Here is an 11,621-nt window from a genome sequence, read left to right as displayed (position 1 = left end):
GTTTCTTACCATGTGTCAGATAGCATACTAGGAGTCTACTGGTGACTGAGACAGATTTAGAAATCATGCAGTTGCCTAAGATTTCAATAATAAGTTCTTATCTATTTAAATTTCTGGTATGAAAATCAACCTTGTCCCTACATCCTTTTCTTTGAGCATTCTACATCCTTTTCTTTGAGCATTATTATGAGTTGTGAAGAACAAAAAACCGAAACCAAACCCATTGTCATTGAGAAGATTCCACTCACAGTGACTGCACAATACAGAACAGAACTTCCCTACACAGTTCCTAAGGTTGGCATCTTTATGGAAGCGGACTGCAGAGCTGCTGGTGGGTTTGAACTGTGGACCTTTCAGTAAGCCAAGTGCTTACCCACTGCACCAACAGGCTTCCTTGATCTGAATAAATAGTGGGAATTCAACATGAATTGAAGAGTTATTTACTGCCTGCTAGAATCATTGCTGTTGTTAAGTATCATCGAGTCAGTTCCAACTCATAGTAACCCTGTATAGGGTTTGCAGTTGGTGGGTTTGAACCATTGACCTTGCCATTGGAAGTCTAGTGTTTATACTACAGCACCCCCCAAGGACTAGAATCACTAGTCTGATGAAATAGGAATAAAAGGCAAGAGCTGGGTGTGGTGGGGACAAGAAGGCAGAAGCAGCAATAGCATGAAAAAAAAAAAAAAGAGTCTGAGGAATGAAATAGCAGGGTATTTTGATCCAACCACAATAGACAGGGGGGGTCCTGGTGTGGTGCCGCTAAGCATTGGGCTGTTAACCACAAAGTTGGCTCTTTAAACCCACCATCCATTCCTTGGAAACTCTCTACAGAGTAACTAACACTTAACAACAACATAATTAGGTAAATCAGTTGCCCAAGACCTCTTCCAATCCTTTAAAGAGCAAAAATGTCAATCTGAGCACTAAGGTGTGCCGGACTCAACCCATGGTGTTTTCAATAGCCTCATATATATGTGAAAGTTGGACAGTGAATAAGGAAGACCACAGAAGAATGCATGCATTTGAATTATGGAGTTGGTGAGGAATATTGAAAGTGTCCTGGACTGCCCGTAGAACTAATAAATCTGTTTTGGATGAAGTATGGCTGGATGGCTTATTAGAAGCTAGGATGATGAGACTTTATCTGCCATACTTTGGACTTGTTGTTAGAAGGGACCAGTCCCTGGAGGAGGACATCATGCTTGGGAATGTAGAGGATCATCTAAAAAAGATGACCAACAAGAAGAATTGACACAATGGCAGCAAGAATGGGCTCAGACGGAAGGACACTGTGAGGACGCTGCAGGACCGGGCAGTGTTTTGTTCATAATTACTATGAGTTGTCACCTAACAGCAACAACACACATAACATAATCAGGCCCAGTTTGTAGCTCAAAGAGTGAAGGTGGAAGGTCCAATTATATAAAATTGTATTTGCCATTCTAAAGAGCTTGTAGTTTATTCTGTGATGCAGAACCATCCAAAAGGCTAATCAAGGCAGTGACACGAGAAGCTTTGCATTTTGCACAACTCATTCTGTTTTGGTGTGGTGCTGTGGGCTAATGCACTGGACTGCAAAGTCAGTTTGAACTGCAAGGTAGGTGGTTCAAGTTTACCACCCACTCCTTGGATACCCTATGCAGGGTTGCTGTGGGTCAGAACTGACTCAATGGCACTTAACAACGGCCGCAACAAGTATTAGTTGAACCACATGAAGCTGTTATTTTGTAGGTTGAAAAAGATAAAGTACAGGTTATCTCTCAAGAGTCAAACCACTATTTAGCGCCTGAAGCTTTATTTTGATGTATTTATTCATTACACAGTATGGCACTGTAGGTTAAGCCCTGGACTGCTAACCACAAGGTTAGTGATTCAAACTCACCATCCATTCCTAAGAAACTATATATATAGGGTCACTACAAGTTGGAACCAAGGATCTCTGGTAACGTAGTGGTTACGAATCGGGCTGCTAATCTCAAGGTCAGCAGTTCGGAATGACTAGTAGTTCTGTAGGAGAAAGAGAGGCTTTCTACAGCCTCAGAAGCCCTGTGCAGGGTCACTATGAGTTGGAACCAACTCCACGGCACACCACCACCACCACCACCACCACCACCATGAGTTGGAACTAACTCGGACACACGTAACAATTGCACCACAGTCAGGAGCTGGGTTCATATCCTGGCTCTAGTAGTTGTGTGATGCTGGACAATTTACTTAACCTTTTACCACCTTTTTTTATCTGTATCTCCAAAATGGAACCATCTCTCAGAGAGGTATATGATGATGAAAACAGTTAATATTTATCATGCTTGTCTGCTCTTTAGTGAGTACTACTAAACATTGGGGTGGCGCTGTGGGTTAACGCGCCAGACTGCAAAGTCAGTTTGCACTGCAAGGTCAGCGGTTCAAGCTCACCAGCTGCTCCTTGGAAACCCTACACAGGGTTGCTATGGGTTGTAAACGACTCAACAGCACTTAACAACAACAACAACTAAACATTGGAGTCCTGGTGTGGCACTGTAGGATAAGAACTGGACTGCAAGGTCGGTGGTTCAAACTCACCAGCCGCTCCTCAGAAACCCTATAAGGGTAGCTGTGAGATGGACCTGACTCAGCAAAACTTAACAACAACAACAAATTTAAACATTAGGGGGTTTAAAAAAGTTCATGGACAAATGGAATTAAAAGATAATGGAAGTTTTCTACAAACACCCTTCCTATTAGCTATTATTATTGAGAGTTATTTCTGCCGCTACCATAATCATCAGTGTCCTAGTGCCTATGTTAAAGTGAGGGATGGATAAAGTGACAATGATGGAGCTAGACATGGAAGGAGGACCTTCTTTTCATTAGACTGCACAGCTCTGTTGGAGCATAGTTCAGTGTCTGTGATATCTGACAAGTAACGAATATAAGAAATTATTTTCAGAAATACAAAATAAGTGGTGTGATATCCAAAAATAACATGGGACTTAGAAAAAAGGGTCCTGGGTTCCTTCTTGAGTTCTGCAAAACACTCATGATTCCTTAGCCTTCAATTTCCTTTTGCAGAATGAAGGGTTTAAAGCAGAAGGAATCTGTAAGATTCCTTCTGGTCTTAAGGAACAATGATTTCTTTTCAGTGAGGATAAATTCTCAGAATTCCATTGATTAGAATGGAAGGAAGCATCCGTCAGATCTTAGCTTAGAGGAGACAATTTTCATTTAGCCTTGTCTGGTGTTCCTTCTTCAAACCAGGGATCTTTTTATTGAACAGAACATATTGCAGTTTGAAGTTATCCATTTATTTGTGTGATTGGATTGCAAGTTCCAAGATGGTAGGGACCTTATCTGTTTGCTCACCACTGAATCCCTCTCTAGAGTGTGGCAGAGGGCTTGACATAGAGAAGGTGCTCAATATCATTTGTTGACGAAATGGGTTTTAAAATTAACTCCCAGCTTCCAGGTTTATTTAGAGCAAATAGCCTTTTCTGACATTTAGACAGAAAATAGTCTGGCAAGCAATCTTTCATGTCATAAAAAGATATACATTTTAAAATTTTCTTTTTAGCTCTTAGTAAGCCAGAGAAGTCAATGGGTGAGAGATGTCTATTACAACTGTGTAAAGTCACAGAACGCATACCAGAGTTCCAACACTACTGTCCTTAATCCTCTGGAAACAAATAGTGAAAATAGTAGTATGAACATTTACGTCAATGGGACTACATCTAATTTAAATCTCATGTGTAAGAAAGAATTACGCTGAGATTTACCAATTGAAGAGATGGGTAGATAAACTAGTCCTTTTGGGCTCTGTGTTCTTGGCTAGAAGCAAGCATCAGGAGGTCTTCCTCTCTCTGCAATGAAGCTCAAATGACAGGCCCATCCAGCCAGGCACATTTTACTGACATCTGTGCCTTTCATTCTGGAAGGTACTCCTGGTAGTAGGCATAGTTACCAGAGCAAATGGGGGCACTGAGTTGGTGAACTGCGCCCTCTCTCTCTTGCCTCAGCATATCCTCTGAGATGGAAGATACTTGTGGCCTTGGGCCAAGGAGTGCAGCATGGCTGAGACTGCTGGGCAGCCACGTGGCAGTAGCTCATTGGCAGGGTACAGCCCAGTCTAAGACCACAGGGAAACCAGACTTGCTGACTACAGCACTGCTGTGTTGTGCTGCGCTGCAGTGTTTGGTGGGCTAGGATGAGAAGAGGGAGGGAGGAGGTGCTGGGGAGAGTGCCAAGCTGGGCTCTTGCTGAAAGTGTGGGAAGATTCAAACAGAGGAGAAAACAAGGAAAGGCATTTTGTCAACCCACAGTTGGACTGATTCCCCACCCCCATTTTTGTGTGTTTTTTTTTTGTTGTTTTTTTCTACCTAAGTGAGAAAGCCTGCTGGTGGGTGTGGGAGCAGGGCCAAAAAAGGAGTGATTCTGCTGGGTGAGTCTGGATGGTCAGAATCAGGAAAGGATGTGTTTGCCAGCTGGGATCAGAGCAGAGTGGGGGAAGGGAGGTAAGCAGCAACAGGAAAAAAGAGAGTCAAAGATTAACACAAGAGGAAATGTACCATAAGGGAAAGGAGAGCCGAGAAGGAGCGACAGAAGTGTGACAGGAAGAAAGGAATGAGCCATGTTACTGTACTGCTGAGTGGTCTATCTATCAACTGTCAGAGTAAAATAATGTTCACAAGAAACACACAATACAAGACCATGTGGTACAGTAGAAAGTAAATCTACTGCTGCTAATTTTTCCTTGGTGGTTATGTGCCGTGGAGTCAGTTCTAACTCATAGCAACCCTGTATAGAGTTTCCAAGGCTGTAAATCTTTATGAGAGCAAAAAGCCTCATCTTTCTCTCACGGAATAGCTGGTAGTTTTGAACTCCTGACCTTAAGGTTTGCAGTGTCAGTTTCCATGGGAATGCATTTCCAAAGTAGCAACTCAGGGAAGGGCTGCAAATTATGAAAAAACATGTTGCTTCTTATGTAAAAACAGAACCCATGAGCAAATAAAATGTTACCAAACACAGAAAAGTCATACACTGCTTCTAACTGTTGTTGTTGTTGTTGTTACATGCCGTGGAGTCCGTTCCAACTCATATCGGCCCTATATAAGTTCCAAGGAGTTACAGGTGGGTTTGAACCACTGACCTTGTTGTTTGCAGTCTAGTGCTGATCCTACAACACTGATCCTAATTCATAATGTAGAATAAGATGCCTAAATTGCTCTTCTTGCCGTCTTAATAAAATAGGGAAACTTAAGTGTCCCTCCTCTAGAATTCCTTGTTGTTATTGTTAAGTGCTGTTGAGTTGGTTCCTATCCATAGTGACCCTTTATAGGGTTTCTGAGGAGCAACTGATGAGCTTGAACTACCAAACTTGTGGTTCACATGACTTTACAGTCCAGTGCATTAACCTATAGTGCCACACCAGAGGTGCTAGAAATAAAATGCTAATGAGAGGGGGAAAAAACAAAACATGATGACACTTTGAGAACTTTTCGTTGCTTCTTTGTGGAGACTTTTAAGAGTTAAAAGACCATCATATGAGCGTTGCACTTTCGGTGATAGTTTCATAGCTACATGTGCTCTGGGTTCTGGAAACCCACTGGCTTTAATTTCACACAGAGACTGGGGTATATTTTGGCTTGAGTGGGGCAGGGAGGTACAGTGGTAGAATTCTCACCTTCCACACATCAGACCTGAGTTTAATTCCCGGCTAATGCACCTATCCCATGGGCAGCCACCACCACCCTATCTGTGGAGGTTTGTGTGTTGCTGTGATGTGCAACTGAGTCCTGGTATGGTGTTTCAGGATAGCACTTAACTACAATGTTGGCTGGAACCACAAGGTCCGTGGTTCATATCCACCAACTGCTCCATGGAAACCCTATGCAGGGTTGCTATGTGTTGGAACTGACTATAAGGCACACAACAACAACAACAACAGAATACAGAATAGGTTTCAGTTTCAGTGGAGTTTATAGGCTAAGACAGACTGTGAAGAAAGGTCTGGTGATGTACTTCCATAAAGCAGCCAGCGAAAACCCTATGGAAGAATATGGTCTCATCTCCAATGATCATGATGATCATGATCGAGCAATGTTTTGTGCTATTGTGCATCAAGTTGCCATGGGTTGGCAACAAGTGCTGAGAGGTCTAATAGATTAACCAAGAAGCAGCTTTGGCTAATCTATTAGACCAATTGCAAAAAAAAAGCTCCTGATCTTTCTCCTCCCAATTCTGAATCAAGGCTTCATCCTGGACCACAGTCACCACCAATGTGAATAAAGCCAAGTCATCCTGTTGGAGGATGAGAAGTCACACAGTTGTCTAAGACAAAGACATTTTAGATTACAGGCAGTTGACCCCTAAACATGTAAGAGAAGCCAGCTGAGGTCAGCAAAGCTGTCTGCCCAACACACAGCTGATTACAACTCACAATAACAATAAATGCTTATTGTTTTAAGCCATTTTGTTTTGGGGTCATTTGTTGCACAGCAAGAGATAACTGATACGGTTACACACAAACTGGAGACTCACCTGTACACTCATATTGTAGTCCGTTTCCATAGTAGCCCTTTTCACAGATGCACTCAAATTGACCTGTGTGTGTCCCACATTTGCAGCTTGCTATTTGGTCACAGCAGTCTTTGCCAGCTTCACAGAGATATGAGCAATGGGACATATCCTCTTGAATAAAGCTCCCAGAAGGCAGATCTACCAATAACACATGACAGAGGCAATAAAAATGGATTTGCAGTTGAACATTACATTCTCTAATCTCTAAAATTTAGGCGCAGGTTGTAGAAAATATCTTTTCATATCCGTCTAATTCCCAACTGCTCCCCATCCCCACCCAAATATGAATGTGTATGGCTTGTACTACTAGAGTCTGGGAATTGGTTTCAGTCAGTTAAATCATTTCAGTCTGGAATCTCAGCATAAGTTCTCAAGGCCATGCAGGGTCAGGCAGAAATTAAATACTTAAATGAGAAATCTCCAGATGCAACAGGAAGTAATGCAGTCGGTTTCCCTGAGTCTCTCCCTGGCCTACACAGGAGTCTCACTTTGAGGTCAGACAACACAGGCAGCGCTCCAGAATCCTTGTGCAAATTACCAATACAAATGGAAGCCTACTGATTGAAGACTAAAGTTACTATGTCCATAGTAATTTGATTACAAACTTAAATAACAGCACCAGATAGATAACAAAATCAGGATGCTGTTTATCTCTTAATTTTAAATAAGTTATCATGTGCTATGCAAATAGAGCCAAGCTAAGAAATGACTTCACAAGGTACAGTAAGATTTCATATAGCTGACCCCCAATGGGTGGCCCCAAATCGGGTACACAATAAATCCATTTATTCTGTTGTAGGAGTTCCAAGTCAATCTAATTCTAGTGCTAGGTCCATGGTCCTTGGTCCAGATATATTGATTGACCCAGAGTAGGAATTTAAGGGGTAAGTTTTAGCAAGACACATGAGCTATAACTGAATAATTGGGAAGGAGATTGGTAATAGTCAAAATTTTGAAACACCTGTGTCTGTGTATTGTAGCTCTGAACAATAGAAAAAGGAAGATTCAGGCCCTAAGGAAAGTGACCAACAGATTACGGCTCTGTTCAACAGACTAGGTGGAGGTAAAAAGTCTGCAACATGAGTATCCAACACTTAATTCAGAGGTATTCAGCCACAGGTGTTTGTGGCACTAAGCAATTTAGACAGCATCAAACACCTAGCCAGGGATAGTGCACTGGCATCCAGGTCTGGGTGAGCAGGAAGTAGACAAGTTACATATGTGGAAACCTATGATTCCATAACCTGCATATATTGAGATTGGCCAGAGCATGGACAATACTGAGACTGAGGATGGATCCATCAAAATGGAAAGTAGCTTCAAAAAACATAGAAGTAGGGAAAATGGAACGCATTCTCTTTGAACTGATCGTCTTTCCAGTAAAGTCTCCCTTACCAGATCTAGAAATTAAGCCAAAGTATTACACATGCTGGTTAATAATTTGCTGTGGTAGAGGTGGTAACTTCCAAAACCCTATTGAGTTATAGCAACCAAAACCCTTTCTTTGAAATATCCCACCCAGGTTCTGGGTTAACTTCCAAGCAAGAAGTCCCAGTACTACAATACAGAGAAATAATAGGACTGGAAATTAGTCCTGTACAACACATATAAGACACATAACATCAGAATTCCATCTAATAACACCCATAGTTCCCAACCACAACCCCCCTGATTCTATACTTAAATGAATTTATATCATGTGCTAGAAAGCAATACTTAATGTAGCATAAGTAATATTTTATTTAGTCCTGGTACATAGTATCTGAACCCTGGTAGCCCAGTAGTTAAGTGTTCGGCTTTTAACCAATAGGTCTGTGGTTCGAACTCACCAGCCACTCCATGGGAAAAAGATGTAGCAGTCTGCTTTCCTAAAGATTTACAACCTGGGAAAGCCTGTGGGGAAGTTTGAGTCTATCTTACACAGTCACTATTAGTCGAAATTGAGTCAACAGCAGTGGATTGAGTTTTTGGTTGGTACATGTTATAATCTCTATTTGTGAAGTAGAAGAAATGCAAGTTCAGTGATACCAGATCAGTTGCTGAAAGTAACAATAGTAGTGTATGGGAATGGAGGATTTAGTAGAGTAAGCCCTCAGTTACTGGTCTAATCGCTTTATATGTATTAGTCCATTCAGTTCTTGCAATAATCCTATGAAGTAGGTACTATTTTTATTCCCTATGAAGGAGCCCAGATAGCATAGTGGATTATATGATGGGCTGATAACCACAAGGTCAGTAGTTAGAGTCTACTTGTCGCTCTGTGGAATAAGGATGAGAATTTCTGTTCTGAAACCCTATACAGGGTCACTATGAGTCAGAACCCACTTGGTGGCACACAATCAACTAACCATTAACATGAAGCCTAAGATATCCGGAAGTTAAATTATGTGTCCAGAGCAGCCCTTCAATAAGTTTGAATTGGTTCAGTCATGGCAGGCAAAGCAAATCTGGAACAAACCTAAATTATAAAAAATTAGGTGATCCAGAATAGTCATTGTTGTGTTGTTGTTAAGTGCCATGGAGTCAGTGCTGACTCATAGTGACGCTGTATACGGTTTCCGAGGCTTTGAATCTTCATGGGAACAAAAAGTCTCTTCTTTCTCCAGCATAATAGTAATTGGAACAGGAAAAATAACAGGAATTAGAGCCCTGAAATGAGAGACTAAGGAAAGGCATAGTGAAACCTTCCAGGAACCTGATGTGTGACATTGGGTTCTTGGCAGGATTGTGCAGAATGACACACATTCAGACGGGAAGCCGCCAGTCAGCCACCATCTTTGATTCTGGCACCACTGTCAGCCAGTCAAGAGATTTGGTCGTAATACAATGTGCACCTTGCCCTTGTTTTCTAAGACAGAACTGAGATTTGAACTTTAAGCCTGATTATTAAAAACTTCTTGTTAAGTACTGTCAAGCCAGTTTCGACTCATAGCAACCTTGTATAGGGTTTCTGAGGAATGACTGGTGGATTTGAATTGCTGACCTTGTTGCTAGCAATCCAGTGCTAGACTTCATTAAATTGCAGGCCTGGAACTGAAATCTCAAACTGCATTAATCCCCAAACTCATTCTCTTAGTGCTTCTAAACTGCACCCTAAACTCCTGTCCACTCCACTAAGGTCCTAACCAACACTAACTTCACCAGTGTCATCATTGAGAGAGCTAAATCCTTTTTGTGTATACACAAGCCACTGCCTGGAATCCTGCTCCATACTCTTCTCCTGTGATAGGCCTGATTGGCTCATCACAAATATCACTAATTGCTTGGAATCTCGAGCTGCCATGATTTACCATTAAATTGAATCTTACAACATGGATACATGCAAGGATCAAGCCTAATTTGCCACTTCACTTTGGTCTCAGGCTAGAGGTTACTGCTTGCTCTTAAACTTATGCATAAACATACTTATCTTTAAATTGTGAAGTCAAGAAGTATGTGTCAAGTATTTATTGTCCCTATATATTCATGTGTATTTCTGGAAACATGCTGGCAAGAGTCACTATACATATCTCTAAATATTTATCTGTTCAGATAACTATAAACGAGAACTAAGCCAAGGCTTCCCACTCTGTGTGTGGCCTCAAAACACACCTCAATTCATTCCATAGATTCTAACAGTTCCACGTGGAAGCCTATGGATTTTTTAATGGAAATTTATCACAGCTGTTTAAAATTACAACAACACTCCTTTTGCAAGGTCAGAATGTTATCTTTACTTATGAAGTTCAGCTCATAAGTTCATCTCATAACACACAAAGGAAACATGGGCATCATACTCATTGAGGATGTTGTGAGGGTTTGGTATTACTCTCCAGAGGGTTTCAGCTAGAAAGAGAAAAGGAAACCCCATTTCAAGGCACATTTGTTATGCCACTCAGAGGCCATTACCTTCATGAAGTGCTCGGCGAGCTAATGCCTCAAACTCTGCAAAACTGTGGAGCAGGTAGCAGTGTTCCTCCTTTGGGATGGAAGCCATGTCATTCAGTTCTCGAATGTTTCCTTGCCATATGCCAAAAGTGAAGATCTCCACTCCAAAATCCCGCAGTGATGCTGCAATTGGTCTAGGATCTCCCCCGTTGGAATAGCCATCAGTAATGAGAAATATGACTTTTGTTGAGTTTTCTCTAGAATGACGAAGAATTTGCTGTAATGAAATAGGAAAACATGAGTTTTTGCTGTGGTGGCTACTAAGTGCTTCTCCTCTTATGTCAGTTAATGTTTTGAGAAGACCAATAGCATTTCATAGGAGTGGAGAATGGAAGTGACAAATGAGGGGAATACGGAAATAGGCAGAGTAGAGCCTACGATGGTCTTCTCAGATTCAGTCCCTCAAGTTGCTCAACCAAACCACAATAAATATCAAAAGCATTGAGAAATATTATTATTATATTGTTCTACAATTTACTAATGAAGAGCAACAGTGTAGAATGAATTTTTTTTAAGTTAGTAATATCACTTTTTGGTAAACTATTCTTCATTGATTGAAAGACTTTCCACATTTGAACAAAATCTGAAGTCTATGTATTCCAAAGGAATGAATACACAAACACACATATTTGGAATATTCAGAATTATATATACATATATATTGGAATATTCAAATTATATATAAATAGATAATTATACATACATAATATATATACAAAATCATATATATAGAGATAAAGAGATAGCCCTGGTAATGAAATGGGTTACAAGTTGAGCTGCTAACTGCAAGGTCAGCAGATTGAATCTACCAGCCATACCATGGAAGGAACATGAGACTTTCTGCTCCCATAAAGACTGCAGCCATGAATACCCTATACAGGGTTGCTGTGAGTCAGAACTAACTCAAGGGCACAGAACCACTACTACCACATTTAAGAGGACTTATAATATTTACTGATGAAGATCAAAGAGCATAGCCTTTGGTATGGATTGCATCTCAATGTAAAGAAAACAAAAATACTCACCACTAGATCAATAAACAACATTCTTATCAATGGAGAAAAGATTGAAGTTGTCAAGAATGTCATTCTTCTCAGATCAACTATCAACACTCATGGAAGCAGCAGTCAAGAAATCAA

General features: G+C 41.0%; 1 protein-coding gene across 1 annotated transcript in view; it reads right to left on the bottom strand.

The window, feature by feature from the left end:
- Positions 1–11,621, bottom strand: part of SVEP1 (sushi, von Willebrand factor type A, EGF and pentraxin domain containing 1) — a 247,462-nt gene that overhangs the window by 180,927 nt on the left and 54,914 nt on the right. The window contains exons 2-3 of the mRNA XM_006864679.1: positions 10,444–10,699; positions 6,517–6,693 (exon numbers count right to left, since the gene is read on the bottom strand). Of these exons, the coding sequence (XP_006864741.1) occupies positions 6,517–6,693; positions 10,444–10,699 (433 nt within the window). The remainder of the gene's footprint in view (positions 1–6,516; positions 6,694–10,443; positions 10,700–11,621) is intronic.

This window comes from Chrysochloris asiatica, unplaced genomic scaffold (assembly GCF_000296735.1).
Source record: "Chrysochloris asiatica unplaced genomic scaffold, ChrAsi1.0 scaffold00069, whole genome shotgun sequence".
NCBI lineage: Eukaryota > Metazoa > Chordata > Mammalia > Afrosoricida > Chrysochloridae > Chrysochloris > Chrysochloris asiatica.
Note: the sequence above shows the minus strand (reverse complement) of the source record. Positions and strands in the feature narration are given on the sequence as shown.